General features: G+C 38.9%; 1 protein-coding gene across 4 annotated transcripts in view; it reads right to left on the reverse strand.

Moving 5' to 3' along the window:
* The window catches only part of PAIP1 (poly(A) binding protein interacting protein 1), a 30,895-nt gene that overhangs the window by 3,905 nt on the left and 3,113 nt on the right, over positions 1-23,877 (reverse strand). For all 4 annotated transcript variants that reach the window (XM_032851432.1, XM_032851431.1, XM_032851429.1 and 1 more), the window contains exons 3-9: positions 16,481-16,666; positions 13,016-13,128; positions 8,689-8,800; positions 7,119-7,244; positions 5,770-5,876; positions 4,895-5,012; positions 4,048-4,102 (exon numbers count right to left, since the gene is read on the reverse strand). In XM_032851432.1, the coding sequence (XP_032707323.1) occupies positions 4,048-4,102; positions 4,895-5,012; positions 5,770-5,876; positions 7,119-7,244; positions 8,689-8,800; positions 13,016-13,128; positions 16,481-16,666 (817 nt within the window). The remainder of the gene's footprint in view (positions 1-4,047; positions 4,103-4,894; positions 5,013-5,769; positions 5,877-7,118; positions 7,245-8,688; positions 8,801-13,015; positions 13,129-16,480; positions 16,667-23,877) is intronic.

Consider the following 23,877-nt stretch of genomic DNA (forward strand, 5'->3'; position numbering starts at 1 on the left):
GGGAAAGAACATGTTTTTCCATATTCCTATTCTTCCTTCCACAAGGAAGGATTTTAATCAAATAGGCTGGCTTCTGGTTCCCCTTACTCTTTCCCACGGAAGTAAATGGAGCTAGGTAGCTACAAGCTACCAGCCACTAGCCCCTGTTTCTCAATCAGATTAGCTAACTTAGCAAAGGTTCTGAGCACAGGGGATTTTCTTTTCTTCCCTCAGAGACAGCTGGAAGGTAGCTACCTGATAAATGTTTCAGCTATATAAACTTTCCCTTGGTTGGATTCTTCCAAGGCAATACGGGTAATTTTATAGCTCTCCATCTGCCAACTGTCTTAGGCAGAGTTACTGAGTATCTTTTAAGATTAGCATGTCTGTATGGAGTACTTATCTCTGAATAATAAAACCAATCAGTATGTATTAAAACTAGTTACCTTAAAATTGGGTTTCCTGTGAACAGCTACCTCAAATTTCAACAATTACGCTAGACCATATTTCCCCCAAGATTACCAGTCTCTATAAAGCTAATTCCAGCTTAAAGGGTTGGTGATATTCTGACATCCAATTTTGGCAATCTGGAGACAATTTTAACTGTAGAACCTTCCTGCAACAAATACTTGAGGTAACACATTAAGACAAACATTCTTTAAAATGCACAGATGAGTTCAGAAAAAAGAAAACCAAGTCCCTTGATGACCAACAAAAAGGGAACTGAAAATCATACATAACTACTCCAGCCAGGAGGCTGGCAGACCACATGCTCTGGGTAACAAAGGGGCTTGGATTTAAAAACCCACAGAAGGTCAGAAAGCAAGGTCTTGGATCCATGTGAAACAGAGATGGAATTCATGCCCATGCCTACCTCTCTCTACATGAATAGTGGCCCTTCAAAGAGTAGGTATCTCAAGCAAGAGGTGGACCAGGAAGAAAACAAAATGGAAAACACTCTGGTGGCAAAGAGAGATAGCAAAGAAGCTTGCTTGTCTTTTCTTGGGTTTAAAGTGGAAACAATAGTACTCTGAAGAAACGGGTTTTCAGAGAATTTGTAATAATGGGCCTACACCTTAAATTTCTACTTCCCACATATGACAAAAACTTGTTCCAAATCAGTTTTACCCCAGTGGCTCCTTGGCAGGGATAGATGTTACCACAACCCAAGCCATAAGGAGTTTTCGTGAAGAAAAAAAAAAAAACAAAAGCAGTTAAAACATGAGATTAGTCACAAATGGCCACAATATATATAACTTAACTTCAAATGGTTTAGAAAAGTGTGGAGAGAAAAAGCCATAAAGCAAATAGAATAAAAGTTAACAAAAGGTACATCTGAGTAATGGGGTGGACAGGTATTTTTTGTATTAATTTTTACTTTTTTAATTTTTCTGTAAGTTTGAGATCCCTTCCAAAAAAAACTTTAAGACCGTTAAATATCAGATTGCAATAAAAAAAAATCAAAATAAATTTTATGTGATAATAAAAACAGCAGGGTTAGAATTAAAAGAACAAAAACGTGAAACAAAAAGAAGCATGTTTAGAAACTTCTATAAACAAGAATTACAAAAAAGCCTACAAAAACACAAATAGGTTAAACAAATGAGACACAAAGAACAAAGAACCAAAATGATTCAAGGTAACTTTGAAGAGTAAGAAAATTTGTCTCACCAGACACAGCAAGATATAAAGGAAAGTAGTAATTAAGACTGTAGTATTGGTATTAAGACAGACAAAAGGTCCACATGCACAGACACAGGAGTAAGATCAAAGTTTAGAGAGGAGGGGCGCGGTACACGTCAGAGAGACATTACGTTGAGAAGGGAGGGTGGGTAACTCAATACCAGTTGCCACAACAAGAGAACAGGGAATATTCAATTCCTACTCTAGCACGTAAAAATAGCCAGATGGATTAAAGACCTAAATACAAAAAGCAACAAAGACTTTTCGAAGAAAATAGAATTATGGGGTGCCTGGGTGGCTCAAGTGGGTTAAAGCCTCCGCCTTTGGCTCAGGTCATGATCCCAGGGTCCTGGGATTGAGTCTCAAGTCGTGCTCTCTGCTCAGCAGGGAGCCTGCTTCCCTACCCGCCCCTCCCCCCCCAGCCGCCTGCCTCTCTGCCTCCTTGTGACCCCTCTGTCAAATAAATAAAAGAATAAGAAGAAAATGGAATTTGATGGTAATACGGAAACATTCTCAGCCATAGAGAGCAGGAACAAAACAGATACATTTACACGAAAACTCGATGCTTCTACAAGACTAGACAAACATAATGGAAAGACAGCATATACTGGGAGAAGGCCAGAGTCACTTTCTGGTCTATGTACGGAATCACAAAACAGTTAAGAGACAAAATGTGATCCAAGAGAAGTATGGGCAAAGATCACAACTAGGCAAATTCTTAAAAGAAAGAAAACAACTGTCAGGAGAAACATGAAAAGAAATTCATTATCAGTAGGAAAGGAAATGAAAATCTACAATTTCGTACAATCTAACTGACAACAATTAGGTCTGGTAATAACCGTTGCCAAGGATGAGAAACAGGAACCCTCCCATTCTGCTGGGGACAGAGCATGTGGCACAGGCAGACGGGAAAGCATGTTAGCAACATTTAGTGAAGCAGAAGATGCACGTAACTTACAATGTAGCAACCGTACTCCTTCACCCTGAAGAACCTCCCGCTCGAGCTCAAGGACTACTTAAAGAGGTCTGTACAGTACTGACTCTAGTAACGAGTGGGAACCACCCAACCACCCTTAAGTAGGTACCTATAACCGGTGCTTTCATCTGAGTGCAGTATTATTTGGCATTTAAAATGAACCAAAGCTATATATACTTCAATGTGAATAAACAGCAAAAACACTGAATAAGAAATAAGTTGCAAAAGATGTGCACGATAAGATACCACTTAGGTTACTGCTACTGTGTGATACTACACTGTTTATAGACACATAGGAAGTAAAAAGACATCACAATGACCCCAACTTCAGGATGGTAATTACGTCTGGGAGGGAAGCAATGGAAGGACTGGCGGTGGGGGGTGAGGGCTGGGTCATAAGACAGAGTGGTTTACTAGTTATCCGTAGGGTTTTATTTCTTTAAAAACACCCAAAGTGTGCATTAATCTGGCAAAATGACATTGATTTATTCTTCATAATGAATCAGTCAGTTTTTTGTAGTTTATATAACAATTATATACATTAATATATATATTTTAAGATATTTTAAAAATCTCCCACAGGAGATTGATCCCACAATCTCCCCAATCTCCCCAACAGGGCTTGATCCCACAACCACGAGATCATGACCCAAACAAAACCAAGCATCAAATGCCCAAAAGACTAAGCCACCCAAGTGTCCCATGTGATTTTTATATTTTGAGTGTTTCAGAATTTAAAGTTGAAAGTTAAGCAGTACTTCTTTCCACCTTCTTTTAGGAACCAGATAGTCAGTGCCTTCTATCCAGAAGAAGCTAATGGGAAAATTCCAAACAAATGGTTCTAATTTTCATCAAACGGGAAAATTTTCCCTTGCTTGTACTGTAGTCCCATTTATCACAATTAAAGCAATCTTTCTATAAATGGCCCTTTTCTGGAAGGGGAAGTGTGCTGAGATTTAGATTTTAATTAACTTTGACCTACTGACTATTAACGAAACCCATAATTTTAGTATCTGCAAGTATTAACCCACAGTAATGACTGTTGTACTCTATGTAGTGAGCTAGAACCATCTTCCCCTTCTATCTTAACTACCTGAAAGCTTACAGTATAAAAATGAAATTATTAGAGAAAATATAAAACAAAAATGGTTGTGTTTAATTGAGGGATTCTTCCAACCCACTGACCCACTGTGTGGGTGACAAGACACTATACAGTCAGACTTTCCATTTGTAATGGTTCAAAGTGGTTGTCCTTGTAAAGAATATTCTATAGGAGAAAAACATTTACCCTCATCTTAGAACAATGTGCCCACTTCAAAAAGCTACAACTCCACACTGGCGAGGGTATGGTTTTCTGGAATTCACGAGATTACCAAGAAATTGGGGGCAAAGCCTGTGAAACGGCCTACCTGGATCAGCCGCGGTGAAAGGAACACCATCAGAGGTATAAAATGTTGGTTCATTCTAGGATGGATCAAAGTGATACAAATACGTAAGCGTTTCAAAACTGACTTTTTAAAGCACGTTAATTAATGAGGCATGGCTAAGGTCACTCATCTGCACTCAATAATGCAAGCACTCACAAGAAACTAGCTTCCTGATAGCCATTTTCATCTCACTAGGAAAGTCTATGATTTTCAGATTTCTATTCTATTTTCTCAAGTTCCTATGGCTGTAACCCTGCTGTCTAGTCGGTCACACTCATGATGAACTCTTTTGCTGTGTGCTGTGATTTAGCATTGTGTCAGCTTATTTTTAGTTGTGATTCTCCCCTCCCCACCATTTTTTAAGGAATTTCCAAAGCTGGGGTCTTAGGAGCATTTCTCCGTTATTGTGTTAGGTTTGGTCATGTCAGGAGCTTCAGGACATTACTGGTATAGGGATCACTTTTATTTTCTAAATTTACTATAAAGTGCAAAGTCAAAGTGTGAGATGCAGCTCTTTGGTTATAAATTTCCTGGGAAAACTTCTTTCCACAATCCCACACAACTCTGTTCAAGTCACCGATTTCCCTTTCCAGTGGATGGATCTTCCTCTAATCCACCCTTTCCTTAGAGGATTCCATGTTTCTTCCTCTATTTACCTGGCCTCCTGGCTGCCATGTGACCGTAAGCCAATGAAAAGAATTACTGGCCTTAAATTCTGAGATTTTTTATTTTTTATTTTTTTTGAGAATACCTTTATGTACCTCACCCAGAAGTTTCTGAAATTGGATCCAAGCAATAAACAAAACTTAAAATGTAAATGCTGGCATACCATAAAATAGTTAGGATCATTTTCAGGTGTTGCTTCTCTGTATGTTGAGGTTGCGTGAACTCTACCCCAGTTACTTGACCGGAGTTCTACAAGCTTCAAGAGCATTTGTTTCACATCTCTGCAGAAAGAAGTTGAAAAGGAATTAAGGGTATCCACCAAAGTGTTGTCAGACTCTAGAATACCACAGATTCTTTTTTTTTTTTTTTTTTTTTTAAGATTTTATTTATTTATTTGACAGAGATCACAAGTAGGCAGAGAAGCAGGCAGAGAGAGAGGAGGAAGCAGGCTCCCTGCTGAGCAGAGAGCCCGATGTGGGGCTTGATCCCAGGACCCTGAGATCATGACCTGAGCTGAAGGCAGAGGCTTTAACCCACTGAGCCACCCAGGCGGCCCTAGAATACCACAGATTCTTAAAACTACGTTTCATAAATTTAACATGTACATCTAAGTGCTTTGATTTTTTAGACATTTGCTATACTGACATAACCTTTTTTTAAGCAGCCTTGAAAGGTGTTTCATCTAACTGTGACTATATGGTTCTTAAAGGCAGTGGCTATCCTGCATTTTTATGCTTCCAACTGGACTTAAAACAGTACTTTATCCAAGTATTTATTGAACAATTTAAAGTCTGAATCATTTTACTTTTCAATGGATTCCTATCTCACCACAGGAAAATCTAAACCTTTTCAATTTATAAACATAACTGAACAAAAAAGGCCAGGTGAACACAAGCCATAGCTAAAATATTGTACCTTTGAAGAAAATATACTTCTGTAGATTTGTAAGATTTCAACTCTTTTGATGACAGCATATATAACAGATGAAAAACAATCTCTACAGAAAAAGAAATTGAGATCTGCTGGCTAGCTACCCACCTGCTGCAATTTGCATCTAGGACAACATTTTCAATTCTCTGAATGATTTCTTCCATATCAGTCTTTCCTTTCTCCTTCCAGGCATCTTCCAAAACTGACCCTGTCAACTAAAAAAAGCAGATAATCAGTAAAATAAGGAATTCAGTAAAGTACATAAGTTCTATTAAAAAAATATTAGTAGCAGTTCAAGCATTCTTGGAATAAAATGAATTTGGTAAGTTAAATATCCCCAATTATTCTCTACCACCTAACAGTCAGGAATCTCTAATACCCTGTTTTTCTGATTGAGAGAAACTAAAGCAGAACCTGAATCACAGGTTTTATGTGTCAATGACTATAGGGTATATTCTCTATGGAAATTAGGCTATAAAGTTTTAATCAACCTTTTACTTTTTGAAATACACAGAAAGTATGGAAACCCTGAATTAAAAAAAAAATACAAACTTCAGGGGAAAAAGATGTACAGACATAAAACAAGAATTCAAAGAAACAAAAAAAAAAGGCTAACAAACATGAAGAAATGCTTAAGTTCACAAATGATCAGGAAAACACAAAACGAGATTTTTGTTTTTACTCATCCATCACCTATAACAAAACAAACCCGGGTTGATTATATCCATCACCGATAAGAATATGGGGAAAGCAGTATACTTACTCACTATCAGTAGGACAACAACCAAACACACACCAGTTTGGCATTTAGAAGGGAAACTTGACATTACTTCTCAAAATAAACTATATGTTCACTGACCCACCAAATGTGTAGGAATTGAACCTACATAAACAATTGCACATATAGAAGTGAAGTTACTGAAGAAAGATAAATCTTTTGGGCGATGAAAAAATCTAAGATTGTTGTTAGATAATAAAAAAGCCACAAAGAGGGTGATTTTAGGAGGGCACAAATACAGACATGGGAAAGAAAGGAAAAGAAATTTAGAGACGAAGGGTGAAGGACTTCCATTTTTTTGCTTCTAAATTTACATTTTCATATTTAAAAAATCAGTATAGGGGAGAACGGGTGGCTCAGTTGGTTAAGTGTCCCAAGTCTTGATTTCGGCTCGGGTCATGATCTCAGGGTCATGAAACTGAGGCCCATGTCAGGCTCTGTGCTCAGCATGGGGTCTGCATGTCCCTCTCCTGCCACCCCATCCCACTCATGCATGCTCTCTCAAAAAAATAAAATCTAAAAATCAGTACATACTGCCTTTCCAATGTTTAAATTCAAGGGCAAAGTGTCAATATTTAAAGTAAAAATTTAATCTTGAATTCACTGCATACTATACTTTCCTTTAAATCATAAATGCGGTAGAAAGATTAATTTTAAGAAAAACATACATAAAACCTACCTTCAGTAATTTTACTGCACAAATTAAGTTGTCATCCATAGGATTAGAAAAGAGGGCATTCAGCAACTCCCGAAGACCAACCTGAAGAATATCTGCTCTTGTCACCTGTCCATTTGTTCCTTTGATCTTTTGGGACAGAAGAAAATGAGAAGCAACGATGCCAAAATATTACAACAGATAAATAAATGGTCTAACGTGTTAGCAAAATAAGTGTTTTAAGTTAAACAATACAGAAATCAGAAATGCTCTGGTATCTTCACGAAATTAGACTTATTTTACATGTATATAAGATCTCTAATACAACCAGTAAACACAGGTAAAATTTCCCATTTATCACACATAACATATGGTCAGGATAACCTAAGTCACCTTTATAAATTATTGCGTCATAAAGCATTCTCAGGCCATTTGGAGCATGCAGCCTTTTCTTATTTTTTATACTATTTAAAAATACTGTTCTGCATCAGAATCGTCTAAGTAAGGTAGCTCTCCAGCCAGAAGAGCCATAGGCTTGGGAGCCATACCTCAACTTTACACTCCCCACAGACATGGCATCATTACATCCACAGAGGAAACACCTGCATTCTTAAAAAGACTCTTCATTTACAGCACATTTTAGATGAATGTTCTTATTTTGGCTTATATAAAAATTAAACTGAAAGAGTAATGGATGACATTTTTAAAAAATTAAGTCCATCCAGGGGTACCGGCTGGCTCAGGTGGCAAAGCATGAGACTCTTGATCTCAGGGTTGGGAGTTCGAGCTCCATGCTGGGAATGGTCCCTACTTTAAAAAAAAAAAAAAAAAAAAGGTCCATCTATGGTAAAATGGGATAGTAAATTAGGTACCAGATTGGACAGGGACTTTTTAGATGCACTGACTAAGATGCACATTTGGTGGTGGGTTCCATGGTCTTTTCAGCAGTGTTTACAATTAAGTTTTCAAATCAAAGTTAAAGAAGGTATAACCTATCTCTGGGATTAACTAGTCAAAGAAAAAAAATCAAGCAAATCCATTACAAAGTAATATTCAGCACTTACTTGCTTACTAACATATACCCAAATATACCACCAATTTACAAACTTGTTTAGCTACAGACTTTGAACAAAAGCATTTAATGTAGAAGATTAATTTATAAAACAGGACCAAGAAGAACAATCCTGGGTGAACTAGGGTGGAAGGAACCCTAGATACTCTAGTGCCCACCTTGCCCTTTCAACTCAAAGCTGTGTGTTCTGCAGAGTGGGCTGCTTTTGAGCCACCACCTGAAAGTCAACACACGAAATGTGTGAATTCAAACAGGTATGATTATCTGTACTTCAAGAGCTTACACTTGTAAGGAAACCATGGCTTTCCAAAAGTACATAGACTTTTTAAAATTCCCAGTAACTACTTCCCAGCAGCCTCCCTGTAAACAGGAGAAACAAACATGACGGGACGTTCCATTAGAACGCAGGCGCTGCCCTGAGTGGCCAGTGAGGCACCATCTCTCCCTTCACCCAGCCTTACTCCCCCTTGCATCAGTTTGTGTTCCCATGCTTTGTCAGGACTTAGAACAATCTCTCCTCACCTCCAGGTTGAGATAGAGCTCTCCCAGGAAGAGGACAAACGCATGGAATCGTTTCCGAGTCACTTCGTCACCTTTTGCAGCTTGATCTTTAACTTCATATTCGGTCCGACATCTAAGGAAGACACACCTTTCAGAGCCACACACTGCTTTATTTTCTGAACAAACACGATGACCAGCTGGCGGGTTCGCTGTCCACAAGCAATACAGAGACAAGCAACATGCACCAATAATGCCCTGACTTTCTGGAGTAAAAAGTGTTCCTGTCTATTGTAGAGACCAGAACATGCATCATCTTTTTATATGAAAATTCCTAGTTTTAAGAAACTAATGGGTTTATTTTCACCTATTCTTATTGGATCAAGTTTGTAATCTCTTTAAGCAACACAGGTTTCATGAGGTTCACTGTGTACTGGCACTGGAAAGAAAATGCCTCATCTTTATCAGATTTTTGTCAAGAAAGCTCTTTTTTATATATTTCTTTTGAAAGCATTGTTTTTACTCAAATTGTCTCTCTAAATGTTCTACTCTGAGTACATGAACTTTGAAACACATCTTTATATAGATATATAGATATAGATAATGGTCTCCAACTAAGCTGAAAATAAAATGAAGTCGTATTAAGCCCATTATCCTTAATAATTTCCGTTATACAAATTAGAGAAATGGAGGGGAAAGACCCCAATTGAAATTCACATAGAAACAGACAGCAATTAGTTTGGTCTTAATATCCCAGAGACCAAAGGAGTCAAATAACTTCGTTTCCCTAGCTTTATTTTCCCCTGACTTGGCCCATCTGCCATCCTATAAAGTATCTGAAACAATCACGGTAAACCTGTCATTGCCTATGTCAGTGAATTACGGAGTCAGCTGTTATTAAAAAGGATTTTTTAAATGTACTTTAAATGTTTACCAATTTGGCGTTAAATATTTATCTTTATTGATCAGGTGGCGGAAAAAGTTCTAGGAAAGCTATGTGTTTTGTAAAGCTGATTGTTGACAGTTCTGTTAAAGACAAAGAGAGGGGTATATGGAGACTGAATGGCTTCCATGTATAAGCAATCAGTTGAGGTTGGTTTTGGAAAAAAACAATAAATTTTTTAAGGTAAAAAGAAGTCACTGCTTACCAAGAATTTACCTCCGGTCAATCTGTGAATCAACCATAAACCCAAGATAATTTATCGTGTCTACGTGGCCTATAGCTTATAAGCTATATTAAACGAGCAACATTTCGTTTGAGTCAGATATGGTAAGACATTTGTTGTTGCCTAAACATTAATTCTTCATCAGAAAAAAAAAAAAAAGCTGGGATATCTATAAATGAAACATTCTGGCTAATAATAGAAAGGATAACTTAATTAATGTCAGTTTAGTTATCCAAGCACCTTACTGGCTACTCTTTTACTTTATTGGTAGCTTTGATGAAATGACCTTTTTGTTTTATAGATGCAATGACTATTAGATTATACATTAAGATATATTCATCCAAGAGCAAAAGTAAATCCCTACCCTTGTAGCTCATTGATTATCTAGAGGAGAGGGACCTACATCTCTAAACAAACTTTAAGTTAACGATTTTTCAATTAGAAAAGCAATACATGCTTATCTCAGAAAGGTTAAAAACAGAAAAATAAAAAACAGTCATAAAACCCAGAGATAACTGCTATAAAGGTAACTTTTCAAAATACACAAATATTTTTAAAGTTAATAGAATTATACCTTGCTTTTTACTTGCTAAAGGCCTAGCACTTCCATTAGTATCTTTGCCAGTATTACAATATTATGTAAGCACAGATGGGGTAGTCAGAAGAGACGTGGAAGAGTGGTTTTCAACCACAGCTAGAGTTCAATCACTTGGTAAGCTTTAAAAAAACCACCAAGGCTCCACCTCACTCCACCTACATCAGAATTCCGAAGAATGAGGACAGGGTCTTAGATCCCTATTTTAAGTCCCTAGGGTGACTTTAAGGCATAGGCAGGGGTGAGAAATCCAAGGGAAAAGCAGCTAGCCTTTCTGCTATGCTACCTCCCAGAAGTGCTCATTTCATGCCTTTCCAGAAGCTATTCATCAAGGTAAGGCTAGACAGCTTTTTAGAACTTTGTCATTTATATTTTCCCCAAGTTTTACCTACTTAAAAAATTTATTAGAGAGCAGTCTATTTCTGCTAAAATACTGGTCTTGGGATGCCTGGGTGGCTCAATAGGTTAAGCATCTACCTTCAGCTCAGGTCATGATCCTAGGATCCTGGGACTGATTTCCCCACTGGGCTCTCGGCTCAGCAGGGAGCCTCCTTCTCCTCTGCCTACTGCTCCCCCTGCTTGTGAGCTCTCTCTCATGCCCTCACTCTCTCTAGCAAATAAATAAATAAAATCTTAAAAACAAAACAAAACAAAACAAAAACAAAAACTGGTGCCTGGGTGGCTTAATCAGTTAAGTGTCTGCCTTCTGCTCAGGTCATGGTCTCAGGGTCCTGAGATTGAGCCCCACATCTGGCTCCCTGCTCAGCAGGGGAGTCTGATTCTTCCTCTCCCTCTGCTCATATGCTCTCTCTCTCTCTCTTGCTCTCTAATAAATTTGTTAAAAATCTTTTTAAAAAATTTAAAAATTAAAAACTGGTCTTTTTAAGGGTGCTTGGGTAGCACAGTTGGTTAAGCAACTGCCTTTGGCTCAGGTCACAATCCCAGAGTCCTCGGATCGGGCTCTGGGCTGGGCTCCCTGCTCAAAGGGGAGCCTGCTTCTCCCTCTCTCTCTGTCCCTCCCTCTGCTTGTGCTCTCTCTCTCCCTCTCCCTTCCTCTCTCCCACTAATAAATAAAATCTTGAAACAAAAACAAAACAAAACAGTCTTTTTCTTACTCATGCCTAAGAGGTCCCTCTTTTCATATTAGCATTCACTGCCATGTGTTATACGTTTATAAATTATAAATTTTATAAATTTCCCTATTTTTTACTTCATATAAATTTATGATCCTTCCCAATATTATAATCCATATGTAATTAGGTTTAATCTCTTGTTTTCGGACTTGTAGATATCATGTCTTGCTTAAAAGGGCTTTACCAACTTATGATTTAATTATCAATACTGTCAATTTTTTAGTATTTAGTGTTGCACTTTTAAGGTTTTTTATAGATTTGAAATATATTTTGGAGTAAAGAGACAAGAACCCATCTTTGTTTTCTTCCCTGACAAACGGCTAGCCAGTGGTGTCAGCAGCACAATTTACCCTTTACACACATACGTGAAGCATCTCTATCAAAAGCTTAATTTTCAAGTGTCTCTGGAGTCTATTGTTGGGATCTTTAGTCTGTTCTAGTCCAGTTTAACCACATAATGGAATACTTTGCAACCACTGAAAGTATCTTTAAAGAACTAATGGACCAACAATCAAACTCAAAGGCAACCTTGTTACTGAATAAAACGACTCCCATAAGAAAATTAGTTTCCCTAAACTAGCTTATGAATTCAAGGTCATGTCAAAAATATCTAATACCAAAAAGATCAATGAAATTTCACATACTGAGTCTAAAGTTCATTGGAGAAAAGCAGCATGTAAGAATAGCAAAGGAGATTCTACCCAAGAGATGTGGGAAGGGGACCAACCATACTAGATATTAAAAAATTGGGAGCTTTTTAGTAGTATAATAAAAGGAATAGAACAAGTGGTGAACAGAATATAATTAAACTCTAGACTCAAAACCTCAATACAGGGATGTAGTGTGATAAAGGCAGCAGCTCAACTCAATAAGGAAATGGATCATTCTAAAAAGTGGTATGGGAAAAACTAGTTCAACCTGTGGCAATAAACTAGAACCCACTCAAACGCAAAGTACAGATGTACTAAGAAATATATAAGAGGTAATTTTTTAAGATCTTGGGAAATGAAAGGCCTTCTAAGCACAAAACTAAAGGCACAGGGGCACCTGAGTGGCTCAGTTGGTTAAACATCTGCCTTTGGCTCAGGTCATGATCTCAGGGTCCTGAGATCACGCCCCACATCAGGCTCCCTGCTCAGCAGGGAGTCTATTTCTTCCTCTCCCTCTGCCACTCCCTCTGCTTGTGCTCTCTCAAATGAATAAATAAAAATCTTTAAAAAACAAAAAACAAAACCAAGACATCTAAAAGCCAAAGGCAGAGATTACAGAAAAAAAAAAAAAAAAGACTGATATGGGGGACTATAATTTTTAATAGTATATACAATATTATAATACAAATAATGGTCCTCCCTACCTTCCCCTGTAACCTTCTATTATGTACAGTCTTCAGAAAAGAGGAATGGTTAAATTCTAGTAGGTCTAAAACTTTCCCCTTAATTTCATATATTCACACTGACCTTTGAAGCAGCAACTGTCGAAAGTTGCCGCTCTGTGGGCTAATTGTCAGATGATGGGACAGGTAATTACACAGGCGAGCTCCCATGTAAGAGAAATTTGGGATAGACGTGGCCTTTCAAAAAGAAAAAAAAAAAAAAACCTTTTTAGGACACAAATACGTTGTTCTTAATGCAAATACTTAAGAGCAACAATCTAAAGAAGAAAACATTTCCACCCCTAAAACTGACCACACCGTACAAATGTACAAGTCTTTAGTTGTTAGGCAATAAGGAAATTAACTCTCCCTCCCAACTTTACACCAAGAACAAGAAGAAAATGTTTAAGTTCTCCCCATCATTTACCTGAGGTCACCAGAAAGCAAACAGACAAGACCTCTTTATACTAATCAATTTTTGCATAAGGTGCATGTACCCAGTTGCACAGTGCTAATTACAAGTAAGAGTATTTGGCAAACGACTGTTCTGTGGTGTTTTTCAGGCATATGCTGGCACAGACTTTGGCCTCACTCAACCTCCCTGGGCTTCCATCTGATTCCTAAGAGGTGATAAATGGTACCTGGTACAAGAGATTAACATTTAAGAATACTCCAAACACACTTGGGATAGAGAGGAAATAAAGATAAGCTATTCCAAAAACTAAGACCGTGAAAAAAACACTACATATCAAAGACAGTGTGATATAGCCAAAACAGTACTCAGAAAGCTTTAACTTTAATTGCAGTTTTTAAAGAATAGTAAAGAACACAGTTCACCACCTAATATTAGATAGCACGTTAATAGGGTAAGGGACCTGACCAAGGTTACAAAGATAGTAGCTAACCATAGTCTAGAAGTAATAAACGTTTTTGACCCTTTGCTGGGTCTACTTACTAGCTGCAGTAACCTAAGCCAAGTTCCTTAACCTCTGTTAAAATATGTATAAAATAAGGGGTAAGAGTAGTATCTTCAATCATGGAGGATTAAACGAGTTAATTACATGTCAAGTGTTCAACATTACCTAGCATGTAGTAAGTACTTCCTAATTATTAGGTCTTTTATTTCTAATTACTTCCTTGCTTGCAAAGACAAGACTGGTTTCTCCTGAGATCATTCATGGATGTGTTTCCGGTGCCACAGAAGACTTGAAATTCAAAAATCATCCTTTTCCCATTATGGCCATCGCCCGTTTTCCTTTAGTTTAGTTTTAAAATTATCACACACAACTTAAAGACATGAAGTTTCACATGGCTTGTTATTAAAATTTCCTACTTCCCCACTACAACCTCAACCACTCCCACAGACAACCATTTTCAATTCTTTCAGTTGAAAAGGCTTCAACCTCTGTATATCCACGCTCTGTGATTTCAGTTGGGCATTATTTCTTATAGTTCCCCAACATGGACAAGGAATATCCAGCTTTTATCTTGCTTACCCCCACTCCTCTCCACTATTTCCTAATCTCACCACCTACCAACATGGTCATACCATGATTTGATTAGTTTCAGGTGGACCATGCAATATACAGATTCCACCTTTCTTGAAAAACTTTGTTTTCCCTAGACTTAAATTTTCTCTACTTTGTTCTTTATTTACAGCTCATTGATTTACCCCTAAACTCACAAGTTCCCAAGTTTCTTCTTAAAACACTGGAACACAGCAATTACACTCATCTTGTCAGGGAATCTTGCCTGGAGCCTTCTGCCTTACTCCAGTGAAGCCGCTCCAGCTATTGTCTGCGGATCTCCTTTCAGGAAGGTGGAGAAAATCCATCTAGCCACTCCCATAAAATTCTGTTTTGTGGTTTTCTTGTAGTTGTTTTGTTTTGTTTTGTTTTTATTTATTTTTATTTGTCTTGTGGTTTCTGGATCTTCATCCATGACTTAATTTCCTTTTCGGTGGAGTATTTCCCTTCAATAACTTCCCAAGAAGGGTTATAATAAAACTTCAAACTGGATACTCGGTGCAAAAAGATGTAGAGAGTCTAGTTTTTTACTTTGTTTTAAGATTTTAAAGCTATCCTTTTAGTCTCATTCCATCCTTGTCCTAGAGTCTTTCAGAGATTCCACACTAAGTCACGGTGGTTTTCAACTTTCCGCACTGGCCCGGAATTCAAATTTTTTAGATCTGCCTTTCTAGTTTCCAAAACTGGTACTTTCGTCTCCTTTCCTCATCTCAGCCCCTATAGGCTTCTGGTTTCTTAAAATCCCCTTCACTGTAGTGGTATTTGGGGAGGAATCAAAGTTGAATATACATGTTTAATCTGCCATTTTTATAACAGGTCTTCTTTTGTTGGTTGCGATGAATAAATTCCCCCAATGAAATTTAAGAACTTTTGGTGAATCTGTGTATCATGGACAAAGAATACTGACAAACACGGAGTAGTAGCTGAAGAACTGGCTTTGAGATAATCACAGAAACTGCAGTTTGTTATGTTACAGCCCTGGAGAACTAGAACCAGTCAGAAGAGTTGAAACTGAATAGAAGAAAAATTAGAAAAGCATTAACAATTTCTCCCATTTTCTTCTCATATTTCTTTGCAATCCATTTAGGGGCCCAAAGCAGGCATCAGGACAAATGGAACAATTCTATACTCCTAAAATCTCAAGCATGTTGAGAAATCCGAGAGTTGGCCAGGTCATACTGAGGGGTCCAGTAACTACCCAGAATAAGTTGTGAAGGTAGTCAAATGAAACATTAGGTAGGATGAAAATTACCTGCCATCATAATCACCCTTCAATATATTCCAAATTCAAGTTGCTCTTTCAGCAATGACTTAAATAGAAATATAAGCTTAAGTGTTTTTTATCTCCTACTGTTTTTGGTCAGTTTCAAACAGTGCCCTTAAATTGGTCTTCAAAAATCCAGCTCGGACTATTGTTCCTCCTGAAAATAGCATTAGTGTGTCACAGACCAATATGCTAGCATCACACAAAATTTAGGTTTGAACAATCTAGACTGACATTAGACTTATGGGATTAAGATGGAAATCACTGGAAATTTAAAATAAACATAAGCATAAATGTTAAAACTCAAGACAGTGTTTTATGGTCTGGCCTTTTTTTTTTTTTTTTTTTTGGACTTCTTTTTGAAGGAAGAAAGTTCTTCCATGATATTGTTTTTTTCCTCCCATACTCCAAAAGTGCTTATATAATTTAATACCTAGGAGAACAGAATTGCACTCTGCTTGTGTATTAATTTCAGATCCTATAAAAAGAGGGGGATGGAAAAAAGGTATGATACTTCCCTAGCCTTCCTCATAAATGCCCAATATTCCTTTCAACTGCCTGTACAGAGCCTTGAATCTCCAGTCTGGCTCTAGATCTGGATCACCAAGCTACAGGAATTTCATACAACAGAGACTTGAAAGCTCCCATGAACCATAATTAAGGAGCATGGAGGCCTGTGCATGTGAAGGTGAAGGAGCAATGAGCACCCCTGGGCTTTAAGGAAGTATGTGATGATGACTTGTGCCATCAGTCAACCTACCTGTTGATAGATGAGTTCTACAAGTTCTTGCAAAGCATCATCTGTTGTAACCCAGCCATTCAAGGTCTCTGCAAACTGTTCAATTTCAGTTTCAAAACTGCCAGGCTGCTCTGTAAGATGATTCAAAAAATCCTGAACATATTCTGATAGAGTAGGATAATCCTCACAACCATCTTCATAGGATTCCTATAGATGAAAAGTTTTTAAAAAAATGTTTTAATCCATGCAACTGGCTATAAAATGAACCTGAGGCAGCTTTAAAGTGAGAAGTCTCTAGCACCAACAATCCTTCACAGGATAAAATGTTATTTTCCTCAATAAAATTAAGCACACTGAATCATTCTTCCCCACCCAATGGCCAAAATGTTATGTTATAGCAGAAGGACTCCATCTAACTGGGTAGGAAGTTGTCTTCTCATTCTGGCAGATTTACAAGACAACTGAGAAAATTTAAACCAATATTTCACTATAATACCAATATCAAAATTACCAGGAAGAGAGATTCATGTGCCTGAATCATGCCCACAGTGTTTGCTGAGCAAAACAGGTAAACAGACAGATTAAATGTCTGAGCTCAAAACTCAATCCAAATTAAATGACTCAACTCTAGGGGAGCCTGGCTAGCTCAGCTGGCAGAGAAAGGAACCCCTGATCTCAGGTTTGAGCCCTAAACTGGCTACAGAGATTACTTAAAAATAAATTCAAAATCTTAAAAATGACTCTAAAATAAGTTAATATTGATGAAATTCAAATTTATTCCCCAAAAACATTACAGCTGTGTGAAGGAGGAGTGAGTGAGTTAATGAATAAACATCTCTAGACCAGTGACTAGCACACAACAAGGCGTTAGGTAAGCAAATTTCTATATTGCTGGGAAAATACTAAAACGTATTCCAATGCCGTAACTGTATTCTCATACCTCAAGGGTTATACCTAAGAGTACCCAAAGAGCAGAATGATTAAAAGCTATGCTCCTTGGTATGTAGGATGATACTCTGATTAACAAGCTAATCGCCACCAATTGCACGTATACTATGTGACAGTTTAAGAACTTTGCAGGGCTGTCTCAATCCCAAAAACCTTTGAAGGATTACTGTTCCCTGTGCACAGATGGAAGAAATGAGCACAGAGCAGTTACGTCACTTTGGTTACCCATTCAAAACCCTTTGCTGAGTGCATACTAAGTGCCAAATACTGTTCTAGGTGCTGGGGGTATGGTCTTGGCAAAAATCAAGGAGACAAAATCCTCCTCCAGTGGAGCCTATCTTCCATCACAGAAGACATGATTCAGACATTAGGATATACTATGGGAAAAAAAGGGGGGGGGTTGAAACTAATTTAACACTGTATATTAACTATACTGGAATTAAAATTTTAAAAAATAAGAACAGAGGGACACCTGGGTGACTTAGTCATTTACGTGCCTGCCTTCAGTTCAGGCCATGATCCGAGGGTCCTGGGATCGAGGCCCGCACTGTGCTCTCTGCTCAGCAGCAGAGTCTGCTTCTCCTTCAGTGATCTCTTGCACTTTCTCTCATATAAATAAATGAAATCTTTAAAAAAATTAACAAAAAAATGGGAAGAATTCTGAAGAGTTATATAATCTGAGAAAAAAGAAAAAAGTAAAAGCAAAAATCCCAGCCATACAAATATCTGAGGACAGAGTTTCTACGTTGTAGGCTCCAGAAATTCGTAGGCCCCAAGAAGATAGGTGCTTACCTGACACCTCTGAGAAAGAAAAGCCAGAATAGGGAAACTGAAGATGGGGTGACAGCTAACAAGATCAATGAGGCAGATGGGGAAATCGTGTAGGTTCTTGGGGAACACAGGGAAACTGGTTCGAAAGCCAGTGGAAAAACCACTGAGCAAAGGCACAGCAGCTAGGCTATGAACAAGGAAGGACATGCACAACTTAATTTGTGTAGTCACACACCTAGTTAGAAGAACAGCACACAACAAATCCTGTACTTCTAACCTCTATGCTATACTCCAAGTAACTGACAAAGGCTTATAACCCAACTATGACATACGTATGAGAATATTCATTGCCAAAAATTCATCTAACAATCCACAAAGAACAGGTTAAATATACCACCTTCTACCCACATAAGGGATCATACAGGCACCTAACAAGAGATGACAATACAGAAATCACCAATATGTTAAACGAAAAGAACACAGAACCATTATTTTCGTACAGTTTAATTTTGACAGATTAACAGACCATGAAAAGCTCTGGAAAGATAGACAAGGGATAACAGTAGTTAGCTCTGGAATAAATAAATGCTCCTATTATGAATACCGACCATTTTTTTAATAAAATTGTGAAACCTGTTCATCATTATAAATGCATACATTAAATATACTTTAATATTAGCCACATATATATGTGAGCTTTACAATTAAAAACAAGTTTTTGAGGAGGGCCTGGGTGGCTCAGTAGGTTAGGCTTAGGTCATGATCTCACGGTCCTGGGATGGAGCCCCACATTGGGCTCTCTGCTTAGTGGGGAGCCTGCTTCCCCCTCCCTCTCTGCCTGCCTCTGCCTACTTGCGATCTCTGTCAAATAAATAAAATCTTTAAAAAAAGATTAAAAAAACAACAAATTTTTGATATATACTTTTATAGACTCATAGTCTCCCTATTAATGATAGAGAAAAGCAGGAACCGTACAGGTCCCAGCTGAAGGTATTAATTTCTGGTTTGTATCGAATGTCATTCACTGTGGCAAAAAATTAATCTAAAAGTTAAGACCAACTTCTCTTAAGAAAATTTGAAGTCTGGGGGTGCCTAGGTGGCTCAGCTGGTTAAGAATCAGACTTGAGGGGCGCCTGGGTGGCTCAGTGGGTTAAGCCGCTGCCTTCGGCTCGGGTCATGATCTCAGGGTCCTGGGATCGAGCCCCGCATCGGGCTCTCTGCTCAGCAGGGAGCCTGCTTCCTCCTCTCTCTCTGCCTGCCTCTCTGCCTGCTTTGTGATCTCTCTCTGTCAAATAAATAAATAAAAGCTTAAAAAAAAAATCAGACTTGATTTTGGCTCAGGTCAGGATCTCAGGTTTGTGAGACAGAGTTGTGTGTTGGACTCCCTGATCAGCGGGGAATCCACTGTAAATTCTATTCCCTCTGCCTCCCCCCCCACACGTGCACATGAGTGCATATTCTCTAAAATAAATCCTTAAAAAGAAAAAAAGAAAGTCTGAAGTCTGAAAGTAAAACAGGAAAGTAGAGCTGCTCTGATTATAAGCATTATAGGGACTGATTGATCAAGGGGGGGTGCCTGGTTGGTTCCGTCAGTGGAGCAGGTGACTCAACCTCAGGGTCACGAGTTCAAGCCCCACACCAGGTGTAGAGATTACCAAAAATAACTACAGGGAATTGATCGGAACCTGATTTTTTTTTTTTAAGATTTTATTATTTATTTATTTGACAGAGATCACAAGCAGGCAGAGAGGCAGGCGGAGAGAGTGGAGGAAGCAGGTTCCCCACTGAGCAGAGAGCCAGATTTGGGGCTCGATCCCAGGACCCTGGGATCATGACCTGATCCAAAGGCAGAGGCTTTAACCCACTGAGCCACCCAGGCGCCCCATCAGAACCTGTTGTTTCAAGCACAAAAGGAAGCACAGCATATTGTGGGCAGAAGAGAACTCTAACGTGTTTATTTCTCTAGTACCAGATTTTTCAAATACAAATTTTTCAGTCTTCAAAGTGGAGTTAGATGGCTTGCAAGCTGAGGAATAAAGTTTTATGTATTTTTCTTAGATTTCTGACATTAGGAGGGACATCAGATAGAAAACGCACTTTTCACAGAAGATACTCTGAAAGCGCTGCTAGAGATAGAACCCTAATCCAAAGCAGCAGGAATAAAAAGAAACTGATCACTTAGATGGTGGAATAATCAAGAAGGCGACTTTAGTTAACTGGGTTGAAGGGGGCAAGAGTATGAAAGAAATGAGTCAATACACCATGTTTAGCCTGAGCAGCTAGTTAGAATATAAAAAAATAAGACGTTTGCACAAGATAAACTCTTTTTAACATTTAAGTTTCAATGGGAGATCCTCATGAACTAGTCAAAACAAATGGAAACACAGCCAGGAGTTCAGAGGGAGAATTAGATTTCAGGTATCAGTAGACAGGGAGGCAGTGCTCAGATTCTAGGTGATAGGATCACCAAGGCAGGTAATAAAATGGAAAAAAAGAGAACTGCAGGGACCACAGTCTGAGCAAAGAAGGAATGACCCGCAGGTTGGAAAGATGAAATACTTCCAGGGTGCCCTAAGCATACAGTAAAGAAGTAGTCATAGAAGCAAATGCTACAGAATAATTTCACAGGTGAAATCTGAAAGAATGGTGGCATCCCAGGAATGAAAGCCTATGCACAGAGAAGAAAAAATTAAAATTAGTATCTTAACCATTCAGTTCTTATAAAGAGAAACTTCTAAAATACTGAAATGGTACCCTTAATGCCTAGCACCAGACCTGACACACTGGGACTTGTTAAACTGTGCAGACCATACTGTGGTCAAAGTCTACTGGGATGAGGGTTTAGAGCATAGATTTTCAGACCCAAAGAGCACCCAAAGGTCACAAAAGGAAGTAGCAATTCAATTACGGGGATCAGTCAGCAGAGGTTTGAACAGTGAGAAATAAGTACTAAGACTGGTCACTTTTACATCTTGGAGAACATCACTACTAAAAGGCAGAAGACAAACAGGCAGTAACTTGAGGGGAGTGTTCTTAGAAAAATGCTGGGTGTGTGTGTGTGCGTGCGTGTGTGTTGTGTGTGTGTGTGTGTGTGTGTGTAGTAGGGGGATTTCTGTCTCTTAATAAATGCCATTTTTTTTAAAGGTTTTATTTATTCATTTGACAGAGAGAGAGAACAAAAGCAGGGGGAGCAGCAGAGGGAGAAGCAGGCTCCCTGTGAAGCAGGGAGCCCAATGCGGGACTCAATCCCAGGACTCTGAGATCATGACCAGGGCTAAAGGCAGATGCTTAACTGAGTGAGCTACCCAGCTGCCCCTTAATAAATGCTTTATGAATTTCTATGTAGAATTTTTGGTTCTAGTAATTGACCTGTGATTAAATATTCAAGATGTAATGGTTTATCATCAGAGAAGCAGCAATAGGCAGGGACAGACAGATACAGCAACTCCCTGGTAAGAAGGCAGGGAAAGCAAGAAATTCTAGCAGTTGGATTAGAGGAAAGACTCTAAGATAAAAGCGTTCAGAATTTTGGAAGGGTTAAGAAAGCACAGCAAAAGACTATCATAAAGGCTTTTTAGAAAGAACCACGAATTCTTGGGGTGCCTGGGTGGTGCAGTGAGTTAAGCAGCCAATTCTTGGTTTCAGCTCAAGTCATCAACTCTCCGTGGTGAGATCGAGCACTGCGGTGAGCTCTGCTCTCAGTGCAGATTCTGCTTCGGAATTTCTGGCCCTCTCCCTTGACCCTCCACCCTGTACTTGCCCTCTCAATCTTTTAAAAAAAAAAAAAAAAAAAAAAAAAGCATGAATTCTTTAGAACAGATCCAGCTCAAAGATACCCGGATTTTCTTGCATATAAAAGCAGACCCAAGGCATTTTTGTCTGTTTTGTTCACTGCTGTATCCGCAGTGCTTGACTAATGGTAAATAACTACCTGTTGAACAAGTGAGTGAATTATGGCTACTACAAGAAAAAGTCTCCGTCACAACAAGACCTTATCCTAAGAGTCAAGGAAAAACAAGGATATTGCTATTCTGTGACCAAGTGGACAGAGAAAAATACTTAGCACAGACAGAGGTAAAAGGGTAAAGGAGTAAGACTAGAGAATGCACTAGAGCAGGGGGAGCAAGCTTGAATGATTAGAGAATCAAGGTGGATTACAAACAAATGAGACAAGTCAGTGAGCAGTTAGAGCTCACACATTCCATCTAAGGGGGCTGCCTCCATTCAGCTCCAGACCACTTTTGTTCTATCAAAGTAACAGCCCAGGGGCGCCTGGGTGGCTTGGTCGGGTAAATCTGATTTCAGCTCAGGTCCTGATCTCAGGGTGGGGAGATTGAGACCTGCCTCAGGCACCGTGCTCAGCTCAGAGTCGGCCTGAGAAGCTCTCTTCCTCTTCCTGTCCCTCCCCTGGCTCAGGCTCCCATTCTTTCTCAGTAAGTAAGTAAAAAAATAGTCTAGTACAACCACATATTGGGATTTCAAGAGAAACCAGAATATTGAGATCTGCAACATCTAATTTAAGTGTTGTTAGCTTATTAAAAGGAGCTCCCCCCGCACCCCCCAAAAAGAAACCCACCAGCACCAAAGTAGATATACTGTAGGCCACACAGGAGCCACGGGCTCCCAGTCTGCTCTGTGCTCTGCCAGACTGAAACAGAAGTAGCTGATCTAATAGAGGGTATCAAGGAATGCCTAACAGAGGACAATGGCTCAAAGTTAAGTGAACGTGGCTCAGTACACTGCTCTGTAGCCCAGGAGTCACTTGAAATATGCAGAACTATGTAAACTAGTTGGTACAGAACTCTGAAAAAAATTGCATCCATCCCTCCTATCACAGAATGGCCCAAGTGAATAGGGAGACAAACCGAAAAGTTTTGTGGCTATTTGAAAGTAAGTACTCTTTTCTACTTTACATGAATGACAGCCCCTTTCACCCCAAATCAACTGCTCTTCCTGCTTGCCTGTATTTTCCCCTTCCCAGCCCCAAAGCTTTCTCCTGGGCAGTCTAAGATGCATGGAGTTTCTGAAACAGGAAATACAGCCTTCCCATACCTTTCCTATCAAAAAATGGAAGGAAAGCACTGCCCTTCCCACCCCCCTCCAAGAAGTAACAAAACAGGTGTACCACCCTTAGTTAACATGTAAATACAAATTAAAACCAGAAGTAGGTACCACACCCCCACCAAAATGGCTAAACTTAACAAAATCCCAAATGCTGACAAGGAAGCAAAACAACTGGAAATCACACACTACTCAGTGTACACTGAAACAGTCTCTTTGGAAAACTATTTGGCACTCTCTATTAAAGCTGGTTACCAGGGTGCGTTGACTTCAAGCCCCACATTAGCTGTGGAGATTTAAAAGAAAAATCTCAGGGGGCGGGGGAGGAGAAGAGTTGGCTACCCTATGTCCTTTGAATTTCACTCCTAGGTATATACCCAACAGAAACAAGGGCAAACATCCACCAACACATGGACAGACCAGCACCCCTAATCACAAGAGCCCCAAAATGGAAACTACTCAACCGTTTATCAAGAGACAAAGAAGGAGGAAAAAAAAGACAAATGGGACTACGGTATATTCACACAATGGAATGCTAGGAGAATAAGTCACCTTCAACTCTGAGCTACAACATGGATTAGATGTTGAATAAAAGCGTGAAAAAGATATTCTGAAACTCCAATTATACAAACTTTGAA

This window comes from Lontra canadensis, unplaced genomic scaffold, assembly GCF_010015895.1.
Source record: "Lontra canadensis isolate GAN:19392208 unplaced genomic scaffold, GSC_riverotter_1.0 scaffold5, whole genome shotgun sequence".
Taxonomy (NCBI): Eukaryota; Metazoa; Chordata; class Mammalia; order Carnivora; family Mustelidae; genus Lontra; species Lontra canadensis.